This window comes from Eptatretus burgeri, chromosome 18, assembly GCF_056783735.1.
Source record: "Eptatretus burgeri isolate ZD-2024b chromosome 18, Ebu_testis_v1, whole genome shotgun sequence".
Lineage (NCBI taxonomy): Eukaryota > Metazoa > Chordata > Myxini > Myxiniformes > Myxinidae > Eptatretus > Eptatretus burgeri.
In genome coordinates this window covers 3,249,501-3,272,155 of record NC_140978.1, presented here as the reverse complement: position 1 = coordinate 3,272,155, position 22,655 = coordinate 3,249,501, and the positions used below count along the sequence as shown (strand labels likewise).

The window sequence follows — 22,655 nt, the reverse complement described above, 5'->3', positions numbered from 1 at the left end:
GGAGGGGAGGATTCATAGGGTGGACAAGATGAATACAGATTGAAGGAAACTCTCAAGAGGGAAAACTTGAAAGATCATGGTTTTAGAATGGGGACAATCTGAGATAGTGGGGAAACAGCTGTCTTGAAGACTTGGAGGGAAGAATTAAATTTAAGAGAATGTGGAAATTGGTTATACAAGTGGGAAAAAGAGGAATGAATGAGTGGAAGTGAGCAGTGAACCTGGATTAAGGTAGTTTCATCAGAACGGGGTTGATGGTAATTTGTATGTGCCCTGCATAAACCTGGAACAAACATAGCATGGAAAGAGCAGAGGGTGCAAAACCAGAAAGAAAGACAGAGAGACAAACAACGTGTCTGCGATGGTGTCGTGACACATCCATCGACTCAGCTTCAGTGTGGGAGATTCCAATAATCTTGAAGGTCTTGGTTTCCACGGTGTCAAGTTGAGAAAGATCTGAGATAGGGGGCCCAGCACAGAGGAAAGCAGAACTCCATCAAGCTGTGGATGAAGGCTTTGTCGGTGTATAAGCTCAGGTGTGGAGAGAGAGAGAGAGAGAGAGAGAGAGAGAGAGAGAGAGAGAGAGAGAGAGAGAGAGAGAGAGAGAGAGAGAGAGAGAGAGAGAGAGAGAGAGAGAGAGAGAGAGAGAGAGAGAGAGAGAGAGAGAGAGAGAGAGAGAGAGAGAGAGAGAGAGAGAGAGAGAGAGAGAGAGAGAGAGAGAGAGAGAGACAGACAGACCAAGTCTTTGATCATCATTTTCTTTTTTCTCGGTCTGAAGAGAGGGAAGAGGCCACAGCCTGCCTGTGTGAAGGATGAGGGATGTTATGACACAGGGTGAAGTCATCAGCAAATCGATAAAGAGGATTTTCCAGCGAGTCAGAAAGTTCATTGATGAAGATCAGGAATAGGACGGGGCCCAGACCACTGCCTTGGTGCACTCTAGCTATGACAGGGAGAGGAGAAAGGGTTTCATTGAGTGCCAGAAGTTTGGTATGAGAGTTGAGGATTCAGTAAGCCATGTGTGGAGTTTATTTCAGATTCCATAGGCAGAGAGTTTGGAGAGTAAGGCAGGATGCCAGACTGTATCAAAAGCACAAGATATGTCAAGAGAGATGGTCCTGATCTCATGTCTGACATTGAGGGCCTTCATCCATTGTTGAGTGAGTAGAAGAGCATGTCTAAGGTGGAATGACCTGGTATTAAACCAAATTGGTGATCTGCGATGAAGTTTTTGTAGAAAAGGAAGGTTTCATGTCAACCGTATGCCTGGTGTTGGCTTAATGGTTTGGGTGGCAGGCTTTGGATCCTAGGGTCCTGAGTTCAAATCCTGCTCAGCTGTTGAATTAAACAGCTGAGTTAACTCAGCCTGTCATCCTTCCGAGGTCGGCAAAATGAGTGCCAGCATGCTGGTATACTGTGTCGGAGTGGCGACCTGTCCAGGATTGTCCCCAATAGCCAAAGAGACTGCTTAAGCAGCACCAACGCTCTGCACAGTGTGTGGTCCCCAATCTCATCCTCATGTCAACTGTGATGAATGATTCCATGACCTTGCTGATGATATGATGCAAGCTGATAAGTCTGCAGAGGGGATCAATTTTTGTACCTTTTTATGTAGTGTGGTGAAGTTTGTGGATTTCCAAGCACATGCAAGATGACTTAGCATAAATGACAGGGTGAAAAGGGCAGAGAGAGAATTTGCAAGAGCAGCAGAACATGATTTTATGACACGTGAGTTGATGCCATCCGGTCTCGTTTCAGAATTAGTTGATTGTTGTAATAACCTTTTCCACTTTCTCAGGTGCAAAAGACATAGCAGCCAGGAGCAGTTGGACATGACTGGGATGGATGGGTCCAGAGCATGAGCGTTTGTGGAGACAATATTTTGAAGCAAACACAGAATTGACGTGTTCATCCTTGTCACGAGTGGAGTTGGCTGTGATGCCATTTGAAGAGAGGGAAGGGATGCAAAGGGAACCTGCTCTAGAGGCAGACTTAACAAGGCATCACCAGCTTTTAGAGGAGGGAGGCATGTTTGAAAGTTCATTCTTGAGGTTGGATAGATGTTGTTTTCTGGCTCTCCTGTGAATGGACACACACTTGTTGCAGAAGTTTTAGAATGCACTGAGATTGCCTTCGGTCAGATTAGCCTTCCAGTAAGAGAACGCACGTTGTTTCAGAGCAACTGCCTCACCAAACAATTCAGTGCACCATGAGAGGGAAGAAGGGTAGGGTAATTGAAGAAGATATGGGATGAACCTGTGCATGAGAGAGAGAAAGCAGGATTCTGTGGGAGAATTCCTTGGCTGAGTTAACATCAGGGGCAGTAGATTTGTATGGTTAGATATACTGTCTGTTCAGTGTTTGCAGATTGTTTATATTGATTGTAGAGTCGATTGGAGGGTTAGTCACACAGTCTTTATGTAGGAACAGTGTAAGGTGCATTGGATTGCATATTCCATGTGTATTAATGACTTATTTCAGTTGATGACTCGAGATCAGCAGTCAAGTATGCAGCAGCAGTCTTCTTGGCATTGGTATGAGGGTCTTTCCAATGTAGAGTGGAGTCATCTGCAAAGTGAAATACAGTACATAGTGTGTTTTAGAGTGCATTAACATATACCAGGAACAGGATAGGTCTCAAGAAACTGTCTTGAAATTCACGAGCCTCTAAGGCTGGGACATATCAGACACCATTGAAGACTACACATAACACAACCAACCGGATTGTCCTGCTTTATTGTGTAAGAATCTGGCAAAAGATGACTTTGTATAGTAGTGCATGTTTATAAATTACAAGTTGTGCTGACTTGAGGTTGCTGTAACAGGTAATGTAAAAACAGTATTCCTGAAATATGACAACATGAATGTTTTCTTTGCTGATATACTTTACAAGTCTCTTCATGGCAGCCAGATTGCCTAATCTGGCTCAGTCTGTGTTGTAATAGAGAAGTCTTGCTTTAACCACATATTTTCACTTCAGTTTTCTATTGAAAAAAAAAACCGATCATGGGATGGGGACGGGTTGAGAAATGCGGAAGAAAGACTTTGATGTGCAATGTGTCTGTAATAGCAATATACAATTACTCTTTGTTCATTACCAAGGACTTAGCCTAAAATAAAATTGTTCCTATTTATTAGTGTAAAATTTTGGAGTCGATATGTCAGGAAGATGTTTTGGAAAAACGATTTTATTCAAGAAAAAATGATTAATAAACTCCCTGTTGAGAGATATTGACATTTCGCAACCTTTTCTCATATATATATATATATATATATATATATATATATATATATATATATATATATATATATATATATATATATATTGTATATGATCTGAAAGAACAACACAGTTGGGAGAGTTCATATTCAAAATCAAAGGGAGGTGGGCTGGCAGGACATGGCCTAAACTTAAGAGGTTCACAAACTCGCCGCTAAGCTGTCCAACCAGAGTATGAATCCTGACCCAGTTATGAACAGTCATCCCGGTGTTTCACAGGCAGGGTGATTTATCAATTTGTGTGCTGGGTGTCCCTTGGATGTATGATAGACTAGGCACCCAGTCTGCCGACATTAGTTGGTGAACATTAAAGATCCCATGGAGTCTTTTGCGAAAAGTAGGCGAGCTCTCGCCAACACCATGAACAGATTCCAAATTCCTGCATGAACCCACAGTGGCACAGCCATGCCTTCAGCAAATGATGCTACCCCACAGCTTTGTGCTGTATAGGAAGGGAGGAAGGGAGTCAGGGATGAACCAGTTATAGAGTATCCACATTTGCAATTTACCTTTTCTGGAACAATGACCTTAGGTGCTTATTTTTTGTAAAAACATACCCTGGGATCTTTCATATCCATAATTTAAGGTTAACAGACAGGAAGGCCAGGTTAATACCCCCCCCCCCCCGGTCCCCTGAAAGATAGCATAACCTTCAAATAGAATGCCCTACCTGCAAAACATAAGGATGAGAGTTTATAGCCAAGTCGTGATGAAACTCACACAAGATACTGAAGCTTAAAAGAGAGTACTATCGAGAGCTCAAAGTCCAATTGACTTTCCCAATGGGATAATGCGCCACAACCCCCACAGTTCAAAAAAAAAAAACAGTTTCTGTGAATCAATCATCAGGATTTGTAGAGCAATAATATCCCTTGCACAATTACTGTGAACATTGCTTTACTTTTCAGAAGTTCAAAGTCACACCATGGATATTCACAGAAGGATTACACAAAAGAGGAAGCAATGAACTACTTCACAAATGTTGACAATCACAATTCTCTGTATTCATTCAAAGTCACTGGGAAAGATTCCAAGGAAGCATTCCAGACGTAATGCCATGTTACTACACTACCCCTTTCAGAGTAGTCCACAAACAGGGAAACCCCCCAAAATGGATAGAAAGTTCCATCTATCTTTGACCCTGCTTCAGTGATGGGCCCAAATGGTATCAGTGGTCAGGTTCTCAAATCCTGCTCTCCTAATTTTGCTTCTACTATATCACCTGCCCTTTTTCTGTTTTGGCTACCTCCCATCTGCCTGGAAGTTAAGAACAATTTCTCCTGTCCACAGAAAGGGAGCAAAGAACGATCATATCCACTACAAAGCCATGGAATGCATCATTGCTATTCACATTAATTATTTCCTGTGTTCCAACAGCTTAATCTCTGACCACCAATTTGGATTATGTTGTGGTCACTCAACTCTAAACATCCTGCTGTTCTCTCAACAATGATTGGAGGCTTTTAATCTCAAACAAGAGGTCACCACCATCTCCTTGTGTATATAAATATATATCTCAGGCATTGCACGCAGTCTGGCATCAGGCATTTCTGAATGAGTGGAATAAATTACCAGGGTGCAGTAACCACCAAATTGGTACTATCCTTCAAGAAAGAACTATCAAAGCATAAGGGTTTATAATGGGATACAAATATTCTTCACCCAACCACCCATGCAACGTCTTTTCCCTGACCGAAGGAACTTGAAGCACAGCATGGCCAAACTCCTGCTCTGACTATTGTTAAGGCTATGACAAACCACCCAGCATAACCCTCACCAAGAAACTGCTTCGGCACCACCAAAGCTCTGTAAAGTCAGGTCAGATCAGGTGTGGAAGCATGCGCCGGAGCAGTGCGTCGCTGCATTCACTCCAGGGTCCTCCGTCTGGCCATCCCCCAGGCAGATGCCTGGCCCATCCCTATCTCCTTGAGATGCCGATCAACCTGCTGCAACCACGAGGGTCCTCCACTCACGAGGCTGCCTCGCTGAGAGAATCTGGTGAGCAGGATCAGCATCAGGAAAGAGTGTAGAGAGTACGATACATCATCGCATATCTCAGAGATATATATTTTTAAGTAGCTGGATTTCTGCATCCGTCTGTCCCTCTGTCTGTCACACTATTTTCGCTGGGACGTCATTACAGCATTACATCTGGGACGTCATTTACGGTATTATATCTAGCACTAGGCTAGGCCTCTACACACATGCACACCAGCACTCAACCCATCCTGTCGCTTCACTGAGAGCAGTTGAACAACATAACCCATATATCTGACTACCTGATGCCCATAGGAAACAGGCTGAATGCCAGACGCAAGGCATCGGGATTACAGATTTAGTAAGGGGTGGTGTTGTAAATACACCGTTACGTCTGGGACATCATTAAGGCATTACATCTAGCTCTAGGCAAGGCCTTTTATGGTGGTGTATTATTCATGACTGAATGAGCATTTTGGAACTTGGAAAAACAAGCTCAAATGAGCCAAGACCCTCGTCCACTTAATGATGGCGTCATAAAAACGAATATGACGTCATTATGATGTATCAGGTTTGCGATAAATTATCTGTGCTAATGCCCGGCTTGATTCCTGCAAACAGAATTCAAACAGCTTGCCTAGTTTCGGAGATAATGGTATAGGCGATTTCCATTACCCGCGATATTATGACGTCAACTTTTTTTCTAGGAAGAATTTCCTAAATCGGAGATGGTTACTGCCTGCGCGTGGGCTTTCTGCTTATACATGGCAAGTTTCACGAAGATCCGATGAAAACAATGGGTTGTGAAACAAAAATGTCAAAAAATAGGAGTGACGTCATAAAATTGATATGACGTCATAGGGATGTATCATATGTGAGGTAATTCATCTCTGCTAATGCCCTGTTCAATTCCCGCAAACAGAATTCAAAAAGCTTGCCGAGTTTCGTAGATAATTTTTTAGGCGATTTCCATTAGCGGAGATATTTTGACGTCATAACTTTTTTCTAGGAGGAATTTTCAAAATCGGAGATGGTTACTGTCTGCGCAGGGTATTTTTTACATATATATGCCAAGTTTCAGGAAGTTTCGATGAAAACTGTAGGCTGTGAAACAAAAAAGTCCACAAGAACAACAACGTGAGTAAGACTTAGAGATCCTCCACGAGGATCTAAAAAATGTCATAACATCTGATCCCTGGGATCATAAAACGAATTCATAATATTATTTTTTTGGTGAATAAGTGTTTTTATTAGTAAAATGAACGCTGGGTTGTTTAAACAACCAGTTCACATTAGTTCAATATTCGTTCATTAGTTCGTCTCGAAACAATGTTTCTGGAATGAAAAAAATTGCAAATATTGACTGTCATTAAACTGTATGACTGTAATGTAACATATCGAAGTTATGTTGTTAAACTACCGTCAGCAGAGTGACAGGTTCAGTGGTAGTTCCAATAAAACATAATGGAGGCCCATCCTTTTAACAGATCTTTGGAGTGTTCACGACATGTGTATGGTGGCCACATTGTCTTGTCACCCCTTGTAAAAACTGTCACATTGCCTTTGTGTGCAGAGTATGAATTAGTTTCCTTTTTCCCTTTTTTCAGATCAAGTGAACGTAACCATAGTTTGGTGATACACACAATTATTACACCATTGAATAACGGATTGTTGTCAGTTTCTGGGTTCACGAACGTCTACAAACCGGGAAAAAAAGGGAAGAGGTGCACGTCAACTTCCAGGAACGAATCTGCCAAGAAGTTTTCTATAAAAAGACACTTATGCATTGGGAACATAAACTCTGTAACAGGCAACATAAAAGATATGCCAAGAACTGGAAGGCTATCAACCAAACAGATGTCAGCAGTGCGAAATGGTTGAAGAATCTATTGTCAGGTCACCAAAAAGGATCGACGAACGATCCGCGGAGCTTGAAATACCACGTTTGACAATGCAAAAGCACATAAAGGTTGACATAAAATTTCACCCATATCACCCAATGTTCGTTCAAGAGTCATCGAACAAAAATGCTACAGAAAATGTCCGGTAGAACATGATGCAAAATTATTCTCTGTAAAGACATTGATGGAGCACAAACAGATCCACTGGACCCTTAAGGCTTGTGTCATACGCTGTACCATGTGTAACAAAGTGAAGAAGTTGGTACTCTTCTGCAAATGTCTGTGGTGTAATTTGTGGAACCATTCAGTGTTGTAAGCTAATATGGAATAGGCAAAGCCGAGAAGCGAACATAGAATTCTTCTTACATTCGCTTCTGACTTTACCTATAACTTGTTGATAACTGTATATACAATTTCCGGTTACTTCGGCCTGGATTCGGGATCAGCGGATGATCATTCGGATTCATTCGGATGATCATTTAATCATGATTAAAAATTATTTTTTGATGATGCGGGAGATATCTTTATTAAAATCAGTGGAGGAAATATACACCATGTTTGATATTATTTGGGTCTTTCAGGTCTCCGACGATGCCTTTATCTCCCGGCATGCATCATTCCCAATGACAAAAACCGGAAACAAAAAAAAAACCCAGAAACAAAAGAAAAACGGAAGCAAAAGGGTCATCGCCAACGACACGGATTCACAATTGGCAGGGTATTGTGTTGTTTTTGTTGTTTCCTATTCTCTCATGTGCACGCGTTAAGTAATATTCACAAGATAGAAATAAAACCCAATCATGTTTATACACCGCACAGCGTTTAAAAACAACCGGAAGCAAAAGGTCATAGCTAACGACACGGATTCCAAATAGCCAGGGGTATTGTGTTGTTGTTGTTGTTTCCTATTCTCTCACGTGCACGCGTTAAGTATGAAGCTCACTGCATTCGCTAATACAGGGTCTTCCAAAAAGACCTGGACAACTTTGGTTGTTAATATATTTAGAACCACAAATGATATAAAGATAGCCTTTGGATTATATGATGCAGAACCTCATAAAGTATTATGCACACGATTAATGCACTGCAATGTGAGCTCCATTTGTCGTGCGCAGGACATCAAGTTGGTACACGAGTTATTGTCATGTTCGGCTCAGCATGTTTGCATCCACCAGTGCGCATGCAACTGTGATCCGAGAATGAAGATCCTGCAGGTTTGCCACCTTCGTGTTGTCGACAACATCATTGACAAACTCCTATTGAAAAAAAATCAAGGGGAGTTATGTCTGGTGATCGTGGGGGGCAGGTGGTTAGTCCATCTCAGCCAATCCAGCGACCTGCAAAATTTTAATTCAGGATGGCTCGACTGACTAAGACCCAATGAGGGGGAGTGCCGTCCTGTTGAAAAATGATATTGGGTTGCAGGTCTTCAATCCGTGGGAAGGTGAATTCTTCCAACATGTTCATGCAAATTGTTGAGGTCACTGTATCCTCTGCAAACAAAAACGGACCCACCAAGTGGTCATGGAGGAGGCCACATCACACATTGACTTTTGGACTGTCACGTATGTGTTCAATGACCATGTGGGGGTTTTCAGAGCACCAGATCCTCAAATTGTGCCAGTTAACCTTCCCCGATACATGAAAGCAAGCTTCGTCTGTGAACATGACCTTTTTCAGGTAATCTTCATAATCCTCGATACGACTGAGCATTTCCAAGGCAAAGGCCTTGCGTTTAGGTCCGTCATTTGGTTTGAGTTCCTGCAGAATCTGCACCTTTAAAAGCATAAAGCTTCAGTGTTTTATGCAAAATCCTGTGTACAGTGGTTGGTAGTCTCAGTTCTCTGGATCTGCATCAGATTGATTTTCTGGGACTTTGTTGAAATGATTTATGCACTCGTTCAACGTCTGCTGCACTTGTGCTTGGTTGACCAGAACTTTTCTGTGTTTGACAACTTCCCGTCTCCTGAAACTTCTTGTACCACTCTCTGATACCAGTGCACAATGTCGGATTCCTTCCACACCTTGTGCGGAAATTACGCCGTACTTGCGTGTCGGATCTCGTCTCGATGAACCATTCGACATACTGAGCTTTCTCCTGTTTACTCGCCATTTTATTTCACATGACACCACCAGACCTGAAAATAAATAAAACCTTATGAGTTTCTGTATCATATAAAACAAAGGGTATCATTGTATCATTTGTGGTACTAAATATACTAACAACCAAATTTGTCCAGGTCTTTTGGAACACCCGACACAGCATGATGAAAGGAAATGTCAATTTTTACAAGGGGTGACAATACATTGTGGCCACCCTGTTGAGAAACGTTTCAAGGCTGGAACTGATCTTGAACAAATCTCCACTCCATTGCAGATATGTCGTTAGTCAGAATATATTTTTACTTACTGACTACTAATATCTTTTTCAGTCGAATGTCAGGCATGTTTTGTGAAAGACTTGGGCCATAAACTTTCCCTTGCCGGAAGAAGGGAATAATTGGGAGCATGAAAGAAGTAGTAGGAGTATATGGATATTGAAAAGTGAGAAACGTTTCCTTTCTTGGACTGTTGTGAAGATCTCATACCAAGAAACATTAGACCTCGGTTCATCGTAATAATAGTGGCTCGTGAGTAATAAATAGTATTCTAGGGAAACAAATGAATTAATATTTTCTTGTCCACCTACCCAAGTTCAACTTCTATAGTGGTATCGTGGTTATTGTGGGAGCAGTCATCACCATTTCCACACAAACAAAAGGCTGTGACCTGGGCCTGTACACCACGTGCAAGGTTTGGTGAAAATTTTCCAAATACTCCCTCAGTAGTGATTCACGAAGCTTTACCACCCACATCACATGGAAATATTGTCAAATAAATGAACACTTGAGCACCTTGAGTATGTGATCGATAATTCTGCACTCTCTCCCCCCTTAAAACACTTCCTTTTATAACTCTTCAAAACTATACAATTCCACAAATCTCCAACAAAGTTTTATTAACTTTTTTGGAAAAAAAAAAAACAACCTTTATACTTTCTTTTCAAAAATTCAAATACATTTCAGTTTAAAAGTGGTCTCCACCAAATATTGATGCTAATGAATCATTTGGAATGGACAAGGAAAAGTATGCACTTGACTTTGGATGAGATGAAATTTATCCTACATTGTCGAAGGTGATGGAACTACATGAGACATATATTAACCTTTTGACACATAGTGTGGAATATTTTATGACCCTCAGAATTTTTTCAAGCATATTGTTATGAAAATGAGAATTTCTGTATTTTGTGGTGATTTTATACTTGGGATGCGTATGATGCTTATGATGTAATTATTGTTGTTGTGGGACTTAGGATCTAGAACATGCAAGATTGTTATTTTTTGTTGTAAATCGTTTAATAATTATATTAGTGAAACCAAGGGTGGATAAATGTGAATTAGGATGATAGTCGTTGTGAAAACAAATGTAAAGTACAGCCAGCACGTAATGAAACTCACCATGGAGTCGGAGGCCAAATCTTCCCCAATCTTCACTGCTGCCCGGATTTGTCAGGGTGGCGCACTCACGGTCAGAGTGCTGATCGATACCCATGGACCGGCCTTTTCCTTTTTGCCTCTGTCTCTGTCTCTCTTTCTCTCCACCCTTCTCTCTGTCTCTCTGCCGTGGCCCTGACTTCGTGAAGGTCTCTGGGTCACTTCTGGGAGATTGATCAGCTGTCTCTGTGCCGTGGGCTTATTCGAGAGAACTATCTGGGGCTACACAACACCAACAAAAACAACAACTCACCATGGAGTTCCATGAACCCAAAGAACATTTGGCTGGAATCTGTTGTGGGTCTTCATGTTAAGCATGCAGTGATATGCTGCACCATTGGGAGTGAAGCATGTGGATGACAAAAATATGTGCCGAAAGGTGAATTGGTAAATAGCTGTGGGGCAGAGGGGGTACAGTTTGCAGTGTGGCACATTTGTAAAGAGCGTTCCCGGTAAGTTCAGTTCAGAGAGTCACATGTTGGCTCAATTTCGGCTCAGTGCCAGTGTGAGTTTGGCACTAACTGTGAGTGCCACTAGTTGCATGAAATGTGGATGAGTATTGCTAAAACGCACCAGACCTACCCTGTCTTTGTGCCAGCTATGTACTGGGTGGTGGTGATGACTGTGCACCACACGGTTCCATCTACCGCCAATATGCAGTTGTTCACACCATGAAGCGCAACACCATTTTCTTCATAATTCTTTGATAGCTTGTACTTCAAGGTTTACAAGTAAATTTGGGACTTGACACAAGTTGAAATAATACTATGGTAACTTGAGACTTGCCCTTAAAGATTTGAGACTTGCCTTCAAAGACTTGAGACCTGACTTGAGACTTATTTGAGAGTTGGCTCAAGTGACTCGTTGACATGTCTGGTATCTACCACTGGATCGGTTTTGGTTTCTACCATTATCACTGGAATGGTTTAAATGCAAAATTTAAACACAATGCTTACCTTCATTCTTTCAATCCCATCTTTTCTCATCTGTGGAACCATCTTCCTCGGTCAGTTGTCGCGATATTTTCCCAAAAGGATTTTGAGTCCCCTGCCCACAGCCTCTTCATGTTCTCTCCCATTCCCACAACTGAGATTTACTACCCCTACTGAGACAATATTCTCACCATTTTCTTTGAATTTCCTCTCAATGCTCTGTAGCTGGTCTGTTTGTTATCATCCACCATTTTCCTTTGTTTCATTTTGGCTCTTCATCTGTAAATTTATTAAAAGTAACAATATAGCATGATATCGCTAATATCCACAAGCAGATTGTCCTTTGGCAGCTCGAAAAAAATATGGCTTTTGAGAGAAAACTAGAATGGCACTCGATAGAGCACATACCTCCACCAGGGTTAACAGTTTAGGTTTTGTTGTATCCCGCTGATATGCTGGATATGCATCCGGACCTTAACCATAGTCTAATCGGTTTGTTCTTGTCACTGACCCAAGTCATCGCCAAATTTTGTCATAATCCGTCCACAATTTTTGGAGATATCATGCTCGATATTGCTTTTGGCCCGATGTCTCAATTATGAAGAATTACTGTAAAAATTATTGTATCTGAATCTTGATCTGGATCGTCACCAAAAAATTCTTATATCTGAATCCTGATCCGGATCGTCACCAAAATCTAATCATTGAATCCTTGTCACACACCCAAGCTATCCACCAAGTTTTGTTCGAATCCGTCAGTAACCTTTTGGGATATCCTGTTCACAGACAAACAAAGAAACAGACAAGCCGGTAAGCGACATGGGTGGTCGCTACATAATTGCATACAAGTCATTCAGTTTTTGACGGATCGGGCTGAACTTTTTTGACAAAGAGGTTGATTATAGTACGCATAAAAACCTGGAAGCCGATTTTTGATTTTCGAAAAAATAATTTTTTTAGGATTTTTCAAAAATTTCAAAGTCCCGTTGCTAGGCAACGGTGATGCCCATAGCAACGGTACTCCAAAGCATACAACTAGATCCTGGTATGCACCTACCAGTCAAGTTTCATCAAAATCGGTTGACTCCTCTGGCCTCCAGAGCTGGCCATTAAAGACAAACAAAGAGACAAGCCGGTAGGCGACATGGGTGGTCGCTACATAATTGCATACTAGTCATACAGTTTTTGACGGATCGGGCTGAAAATTTTTCCAAAGAGGTTGATTATAGTGCACATAAAAACCCGGAAGCCGATGTTTGATTTTCGAATTTTTTTTTTTCAGTATTTCTCAAAAATTTCAAAGTCCCGTTGCTAGGCAACGGTGGTGCCCATAGCAACGGTGCTCAAAAGCATAGAACTAGATCCTGGTTTGAACCTACCAGTCAAGTTTCATCAAAATCGGTTAACTCCTCTGGCCTCCAGAGCTGTCCATTACATACAAACATACAAGCAAACATACAGACAGATGGAAAAACTGAGAATAAGGGTACTCTAGCGACCACCCAACATACAGGCAGGGGTGAACACATAACCACTGTCAACCTTTGGTGGTCGAGGTAACTAAAACAGCACTCGGTAGAGCGCATACCTCTGCCAGGCTGATCAGTTTACATTTGGTATCCCACTGTAAGGCCGGATCTGGATCCGGACCTGAACCAAAATCTAATTCGCTTGTTCTTGTTACCTACCCAACTCCTCCACCAAGTTTTGTCCGAATCAGTCCACAATGTTTTTAAATTCCGTGCTATATATCGTTTTTGGCCCTATCTCTGAATTATGAAGAATCACTGAGACAATAAAAAAAAGATTTTTTGTTGTATCCGGATCTGGATCTTCATCAAAATCTAATCAATTGGTCCTTGTCACACCCCAAAACTTTACAGCAAGTTTTGTCTGAATCTGTTCATAACATTTCGAGATATCCTTCTTAAAGCCAAACAAACAAACAGGAGTAAATACATAACTTCGTTCCATACCTTCAGTGGTGGAGGGAATAAATACACAGAAATTGCCTAAAATGAACTGATTTTACAAAAACTATCAACAGTGGATTCTGAAAGACGCGAATGAACATGGCAGCCAAGTTTCCATGTCCTATTTGAGAAGCAACGCTGGCAATGGCAAACCACAAGTGTGACGCCATATACAACAAGAATTGCCCACAAAAGGGTGTTTCCACCTGGAGTAAATATAGCGGCTTCATGTGGATGATTACCCACAATGCATGCGTTTTCATGGATTCCATGACCACAGATTTTGTCAAACTTGAAAACTCATGAATAAAAAAAAAACTCATGAAAACCGTGGACAATCGTTGTCATTTGAAGTTATTTAATTGATGCTTTCCTTACTTTACAATCATATTTTGCCAATTACATTTGCTTTGGTTACAACAAATTTCAATCACGAAACCCTTTTGTTTAAAACTCTCCCCAAAACTAATTCCAGTTTACTTCTATAATTTAATTTCTTCTTGCTTTTTGGAATACTTTATTCACTCTACAATTCACAGAATAAATGAATTTCTGTGCCGAAAAAAACGTTGAAATTCCCACAAGTCTTACTTTTGCTCTTCCTTCATTGTTCATCTTGAGGGTCTGTCACGAATAACCAATGGGAAGCACTTTCTTGAAATCTGGTTTATAAATGATCCTCAATTAACTTAAGATTTTAATATAACTCCATATTGTCTTCCATTTGACAATGTAAACAGCCCTCACTTGATTTATATTCATCAAAATAAGTTTTATATTCCAAAATTACTCTTCATTGCACTTTATTCTGCATTTCTCATTCTTCTTTTCTCCAATGAAGGAAAGATTGTTCAAACGACTGAAAAATGCCCACATGCCAATCATATTTTCAGTCAGTGTCATTATTCAAGTCTTAGCCCAAGTCATTTTGGCTGCCAAATTTGTCTTTGAGTTGGTGATCCGAAACTGCTGTTTCGATCGTTCAGTGGAGCTGTTATTAAGCGTCGAAATAAACATACATCGATTTCCTTTGACTTTATTCACACTCCTGACGAGCTCAATAACCTCCTGGAAGGAAGTTTACATCGAAAAATGTAGATGGTCAATACTTTGTGGATTTCCTCAATGGGGGAACTTGTGGATAATTGGATAATGTTGGCAAGGGGAATAGGAATGTCGATTCATTTTTTGGGGGCTTTTTTGCCTGGATTAAATTCTGGCAATGAAACTGCCTATGGCATTTTCATTCCAACCAATAGTTGTTGACATGTGCCAGAGTACTGTTGTTCCCTTATTTATTGCATCTGCCTGTTAACCCACTGCTCCAGTATCAATGTATTGCCTTTTTTTTGCTCCCTGTCGCTGAGCTCTTCTGTTAGTCTAGATTTTTGTAGCCAAAATACAATTCACTTGTGGATGGAAAAAAAAAGAGAGATATGAGAGTTGAAAATAAATGTACTACTTTGTAAGCAAGAAATCTTGACAAGAAACTTAATAAATTCCTGATTTATGGCAACAGGCTTTAATCAAAATTTTTGGCAAAACTTGTTCCATCAATAACTTTATCATGCAAATAGAAACATAAGCGTCGGACAAAAATATTCATTTGGGCAAAACTCCAAAAACGTATGTCCAGTGCGTCCAGAAAGTCTGCAACAGCTTTCAAATTTTTCACCTTTTGTTGCCTTATAGCCTGGAAGTAAATTGCTTTCAATCAGATTTTTTTTTCCCCACCCTTATTTGCACAACATAACCCACAACTTCCAAGTGAAAAACAAACTCTACAAGTTTCAGAAAATTAATTAAAAATACAAAAGTAGAATATCTTGGTTGGATAAGTGCCCCCCCCCCCCTTATAATAGCAATGGTAAATGAGCTCAGGTGTTACCAATCAGCTTCAAAATCACACACCAAGTTAATTGGCCTCCACTTGTGTTAAATTTAGTGATTCTGATTATTTCAAAATAAAATCAGCTGTTCCTGTAGGTTTCCTCTGCTGGGTAGTGCATTTCACAGCAAAGACTCAACCATGATCACCAAGGAGCTTTCAATAGACATTCGAGATAAATATGTGGAAAGGCACAGATCAGGGGATGGGTATAAAAACATTTCAAAGGCCTTGAATGTCCCTTAGAGTGCAGTCAAGACAATCATTCAGAAGTGGAAGGCATATGGTACCACCAAGACTCTGCCTAGATCAGGCCGTCCCTCCAAACTGGATGACCAAATAAGGAAACTGATTAGAGAGACCATCAAGAGGCCAATGGCAACTTGAAAAGAGCTACAGGCCTTTATGGCAAAAATGGTCACTGTGTGCATGTGACAAAAATATCCCAAGCACTCCACAAGTCTGGCCTGTATGGTAAGGTGGCAAGAAGGAAGCCATTACTCAAAAAAGCCCACATCAAGTCCTGTTTGAGGTTTGCAAATAAATATTTTGGAGATGTGGCAAAAAGTTTTGTGGTCTGACAAAACCAAGATGGAACTTTTTGGCCTAAATGCAAGACGTTACTTTTGGCACAAACTCAACACAGTACAACATCACCCAAAGAACACCATCCCCACTATCATGCATAGTGGTGGCAGCATCATGTTATGGGGATGTTTCTCATCAGTAAGGATTGGGGCACTTATCAGGATGGAAGGGAAAATGGATTGAGCAAAATACAGAAAAATCTGAGAGGAAAACCTGTTGCCCTCTGCAAGAAAGCTGAAATCGGGATGGAAGTTCACCTTTTAGCATGACAACGACTCGGAGCACACAGCCAAAGCTACACTGGAGTGGCTAAGGAACAAAAAGATAATTGTCCTTCAATGACCCAGTCAGAGGTCTGACCGAAATCCAATTAAAAATCTCTGGCATGACTTGAAGATTGCTGTCCATCAATGCTCTCCACACAACTTGACTGATCTTGAACAGTTTTGTGAGGAAGAATGGGCAAATGTTGCCCAATCAAGGTGTGGAAAGTTGGTAGAGATCTAGCCCAACAGACTCACAGCTGTAATTGCTGTCAAAGGTGCTTCCACCAAGTATTAACTCAGGGGGGTGGACACTTATCGAACCAAGATATTCTTGTATTTTATTGTTAATTAATTTTCTGATATTTGTTTTTCACTTTGAAGTTGTGGGTTATGATGTCTTAATGAAGGTGGTAAAAGTTTGATTTAATGCAATTTAATTGCAGGATATAAGGCAAAAAAAGGTGAAAATTTTGAAAGGGGGTGTCGACTTTCTTTGGGCACTGCATGGAACACTGAATGGATCAGGATGCATCAGAAGAAAAGGAACAGTCGAGAGAGGGGAAACACCAACAGCAGGGTTGAAGGATGAAATAGAAGGCGCTTTGGATAGAGGACAACACACAGGGTGGACAGGATGGATACAGAAGCAAACTTTTAGGAAGGAAAAACTGGACATTTGGAAGGAGGGGGCTTGGGGTGAAAGGGGGGGGGGAGTGGAGAGGGAATAGCAGAGGTGGAAAATGTCATGTTTTTGGATGGGAGATGACCTGAGATTGCAATGAACAGTTTTGCAGCTTCTCCCAAACTACAGATCGCACAAAGTTGAATTATATTGTACCATATCAAACACTAAAGACGCAGGAAGTACAGGGTCAAGAAAAAATTGGTTTGGACAAAATTGTTTTCATTCATCACATCGATGTCGATAAATTCCCAGACAAAACATGTGGACACAATTTGTTGATGCATATGCAATATCTAGAATCCCACCAAGATTGCCGATATAAGGTACCTGGGACGTCTTGAAATATTTTTTTTTAACCTTGGACATGGGGCATCTGGCAGGAGGAGCTGCAACACAAATCATGCACACATGCAGACAGATACATGAGACAACACCAGACTCGACTTTCACACAAACACAGCCACTGAGATTGGGAGACATTACATCACTTCTCAGAGCACTATGGGTACCAGCAACGTCAGAGTTACAACATCACTTTTCTCTCCAAACTCAGTGGGGGTTGTTCCATGCTTTATCCTTTAAATGCTGAGCATCAAGCAAGGAAGCATCCAGCATGTTCCATTTTCATAGTCTTTGGTATGACTCGGCTCGGGCTCAAACCATTGACCTCGCAGACTCAGAGCAGATACTCTTACCATGATGCCACTGAGTCTGGTTTGCTCTGGAATTTAATCATAGTCGTATGTATTAAATAGAGTCATAAGAAACTTGAACGGTGGAGGAGGCAATTTAGCCCATGAAACCTGTGCTACATCAGCAAACCATTAATTTAACATTTTATAATCTCGAATTCACTTGGGTATGGTGATGTGGAGGGTGGAGAAGTGATGATGAGAACAGTGTTACAAGCTCAGGCATTACCAGTGTGGTTTAGGTATGTAATAGATCATGTCTGTGTCATTTTTGCATATACAGTCCAAAAAAGTGGTTTCACAAAGTTGAAATGGTAAAATATTAATCACCAATGACCCAGGCAGTTGCAGGGTCATAAATATTACATTTTTTTTTAGCTTATCTGGAATTTACATTCCATATAAGGTATTATCATGCGTCATCTGTTGGTCTCCTTTTTCGACTTCTCAGGCCAAACCATTGGGCTGGTCCAGCTGAAATTTGGCAGCAACATTCCTCTCATGACTGGTAACAGGAATTGCAAAGCTCGTTCCGGTCACATGATTTTAAATAGGTCGAAATGGCCGTCATAGTAAATTTCTTCAAAAATCATCTTCTCCAAACCCACCAGTCAGAATGCTACCAAATTTGGGTTACAACATTAGGCCAGGGTCCAGATAAGCTACAGGTCCAGTGGTCCTATTTATATTTTTTGCATTCAGAGTTAAGGCTCGTGGAAGAGCTAGTACAATTAATGGATCAAGATGTAACAGAAAAAGAAAAGGATGGACAACACGCAAAAGGAGAAGTGGAGAGAGATGGGACCAACTGCAGAGTTGAAGGCGAAGATAGAAGGAGACTTGGACAAACAATTGATGTGGAGCAGAATCGTGGGTTGGTTGTGCAGAATCAGAGGTTGGGGTGATGTGGAGGGTGGAGAAGTGATGATGAGAACAGTGTTACAAGCTCAGGCATTACCAGGGTGGTTTAGGTATATAATAGATCATGTCTGCTGTCATTTTTGCATATACAGTCCAAAAAAGTGGTTTCACAAAGTTGAAATGGTAAAATATGAATCACCAAGGACCCAGGCAGTTGCAGGGTCATAAATATTACATTTTTTTTTTTTAGCTTATCTGGAATTTACATTCCATATAAGGTATTGTTATCATGCGTCATCTGTTGGTCTCCTTTTTCGACTTCTTGCATGGGGGTGGATAAGATAGATACAGAAGGCAACTTCAAGGAGGGAAAACTAGAAAGTTGGAAGGAGTGATTGGTTTGGGAGTTAACGAGGGTAAAACCAGATGAAGGTTTTGGATTGGTGATGATTGGAGATGGTGGTGAACAGCTGTCTTGAAGACCTGGAGTGAAGAAAGATATTGAAGAGAATGTGGAACATGATTCAACAGGTGGAGAAAAAGAGAAACAAATGAGTGAAGGTGAGCAGTGATCCTGGAATTATGGGGTTGATGGCAGACCATGTGAGCCCTGCAGAGACCTTTGGGGGGGGGGGGGACAAAGCACAGAAAGAGCAGAGGGAGCAAGACAAAGAAAGGAGGTGGTAGAAGACAAGACAGAGAGACCACCGACCTGTCTGCGATGGCAAAGTGATAGGCCCAGAAACTCAGCTTCATCGTGGTCGAGATGAGCAAGATGTGAGGTGGGGGAGCCAGCCCAGTGGGGAGAGCAGTACTCCATCAAGCTGTGGATGAAGGCCTTGTAGGTGGACAGGAGTTCAGGTGTACCAAGGAAGGATTTTATACGACGGAGGATGCCCAGTCAGTGTCTGGTTTTGGAGGCCAACTTTGAAATGTGCTTTGCCCAAATAAGATAATGGCTGATAGTGAGACCCAGGAGTTTGAATGACTGAACTATCTCAAGAGGACTGTGAAGAAAATAGATAGGAAGGTTTGCCAGATGGTCCTTTCGGAGAGAGAGTGAGAGTGTGAGATTTGTCAGGATTGAAAGACATATTCCAAGTGTTTGACCAGCTTGTGATTTTTTTTTCATGCTCTGAGGAGAGGGAAGAGGCTGCAGCCTGCCTATCAGAAGGATGAATGATGTCACGGCTGAGGTTAGAGTCATCAGCAGATAGATAAAGAGGATTTTCCATAGTCAGGGAGATCATTGCTGAAGAACAGGAATAGGACTGGGTCCAGAACACTGCCTTGAGGGACTCCAGCCTTGACAAAGAGAGGAGATGAAATAATTCCATTGAGTGCTATAAGCTGGCTATGACAGTGGAGGAAGTCAGGAAGCCAAGTGTGCACTTAGCTCTGGATGCCATCGGCAGATAATTTGAAGAGTAAGGCAGGATGTCATACTGTATCAAAAGCACAAGCTATGTCCAGAGAAATGGCCTTGATGTAATGCCTGACATTGATGGCCTCCATCAATTGTTGGGTCAGTATAAGCAGCATATCCAAGGTGGAGTGACCTGGTGTGAAACCAAATTGGTGATCAGAGATGAGGTTGTTGGAGAAAAGGAAGGATTTCATATCAACTGCGATGATTGGAAGTAAGGTGATAGGTCTGTAGTTGAGGGGATCAGTTTTTGCTCCTTTTCAGCTCACCTGGAAGGTAGTTCCGGGGAGCTTACGGGATGGTGCGTCGTCCGTCCGTCAGTCCGTCCGTCCATCTGTTTTTTCTTTTTTTATGAGAATGTACAATGTCAAGGCTCGCATAAGAGCTAACACACAGAATGTATAACAAAAGAGAGCAGGAGACAAGAGGGGTGGGAGAGGGAAGCACAAAACAGTGGTGAATAATCACATGAGGAAATCTGTGAAAGGGAGAGGGATAGGGCAGGTGATATGGGGTAAACAAGATGGACACTACAGGGACTTTAAGGAAGGAAAGCAGGGAATATGAAGGAGGTGGGTTGGGGAAGGATTAACGGGGGTAGAAAAAAATCATGGTTTTGGACGTGGGAAGACGAGATGGTGGTGACCAGCTATTTTGAAGACCTGGAGGGAAGAGTGGGATTGAAGAGTGTGTGGGAGTTTATTCCAAAGGCGGGAAAAAAGAGGAATGAAAGAGTGAATGTGAGCAGTGATTCTTGATTTTGGTAGTTTAGCCAGAAGGAAATTGCTGGCAGACCTTGAACTCCCTGTGGAAATAGGGGCTGGACAGAGAGCAGACAGAGCAGGGGGTGCTGAGGCCAGAGAGGAGATGGTAGAAGACAGAAAGACCACTGAACTGTCTGTGATGAGAGAGTGAGAGACCAAATGGTTCAGCTTCATTGCAGTAGATACCAATGATCTTGAACGCTTTGGTTTTCACCGCGTAAAGCCGAGAAAGGTGAGAGGTGGGAGCACCAGCCCAGAGGGGAGAGCATTACTCCATCAGGCTGCGGATGAAAGCTTTGTATGTGGTCAAGAGTTCAGTTGTGCCAAGGAAGGACTTTGCACGATGGAGGATGCCCAATTGGCGATTGGCTTTGGAGACCAGCTTGGAGATTTTTGCTTTCCCAGGAAAGCTCATGGCAGATAATGAGGCTCAAAAGTTTGAATGAAAAGACGAACTTCTTCAAGGGGACTGTTGAGAAATTAGATGGGGGAGGGGTGGGGGGGTGCTCCAGATGGTCCTTTCAGAGAGACATAGTGAGAGTGTGAAATTTGTCACGATTGAAAGACATGTTCCACATGATGGACAAGCTTGTGATTTTAGCAGATCTACAGAGAGTGAAGAGGCTCCTGCTTGCAGATCTGAGGGATCCCAGATGGTACAGCAGAGTGTGGAGTCATCAGCAAAGAGATAAAGAGGATTCTCCAGAGAGTCGGAGAGATCACTGATGAAAAGCATGATGCCATCTGGACTGGTTGCGGAATCTGAGTTTTGGTTTGACAGCAAGCTCTCCACCTTGTCAGGAAAAAAAAGGACACAGATTACAGGAACAGCTGGGTGCGACGGGGGGAAGGTGGGTGGAGAAAGTGGTGGGTTTGGGACATAAGATTTAGAAGCAAACATGGAGTTTAGGCATTCAGCCTTTTCACGTGCAGTGTTATCTGTTTGGCCATTTGAGGTAAGGGAGGGGATGGAGGGGGAACATACACCAGAAACAGACATAAATAGACAACACCAGGAGTTGGAGGAGGGAGAGAGGGTTGAGAGTTCAGAGTTGAGTTTGGAAAGATGTTGTTTTTTGGCTCTCCTGAGGGTAGACACACACTTGTTCCGAGCTTTGTGGAAGGAACTGAGATTGCCTTCAGCTGGATTTGTATTCCATGAGGCGAAGGCAAGTTGTTTCAGGACAACTGCCTCGCCACAAGCTTCAGTGTATCATGGGTGGAAGGAAGGGTAGGACAACTGATGACGAGATGGGATAAATCTGTGCATGAGAGAGAGAGCAACTTTCTTTGAAAGAATTCCCAGGATGAGTTGATGTCGGAGAAAGTAGAGATGGGAGACCAGTCTATAAGTTTGATGGCTGCTTGAAGACCCTGCCAGTCAGCCGGAGTGAAATGCCAGACTCGACAGTGCTCAGGTGGTTCTCTAATTACAGCCAGAGAGATCTCTACTTTGACAAGCATGTTGTCAGATGAACCAATTGGAGCAGAGGGAGAACAGCAGATATTTTCAGGGAAATACATCAATATCAGATCCAGAAGAGATGGGGTACCGTTGGTTGAGATCCGGATCGGGAAGTTGACAGATTCTGTCAGTCCCAATGAGTCGCAGAAGTATTTTACTGAAGTGCCGTGACAGGTGAGAGAGGTACCCACACCGAGCCAACTGGCATGATGACAATTTAAGTCGCCACATATGAGGAAGAAAGAGTTGGGATGAGAAGATAGAAGTTGGTCCATGGTTTCAGATAGTGAGGTGTCAATGGAGTCATCACTGTCTTGTGGACGGTACAGTGCACATATAAACATGAGGTGGGAGTGGGGGGAAGCCATAGCCAGAGGTATCCCTGGGGGTGTGGGGGAGTGAGGGCAGTGCTTTAAGAGAG

General features: G+C 42.0%; 1 protein-coding gene across 2 annotated transcripts in view; it reads right to left on the bottom strand.

The window, feature by feature from the left end:
• Window positions 1–5,130: 5,130 nt before the first annotated feature.
• LOC147008480 (PDZ and LIM domain protein 3-like) overlaps window positions 5,131–22,655 on the bottom strand; it is a 148,470-nt gene continuing 130,945 nt past the window's right edge. The window contains exon 8 of one of the 2 annotated variants that reach the window (XM_085863901.1): window positions 5,131–5,275. In XM_085863901.1, coding sequence (XP_085720027.1) covers window positions 5,146–5,275 — 130 coding nt within the window. In that variant the 3' untranslated portion in view covers window positions 5,131–5,145. Of the gene's footprint in view, window positions 5,276–17,043; window positions 17,413–22,655 lie in introns of those variants that run through there. The other variant, XM_085863902.1, reaches the window with a different exon arrangement.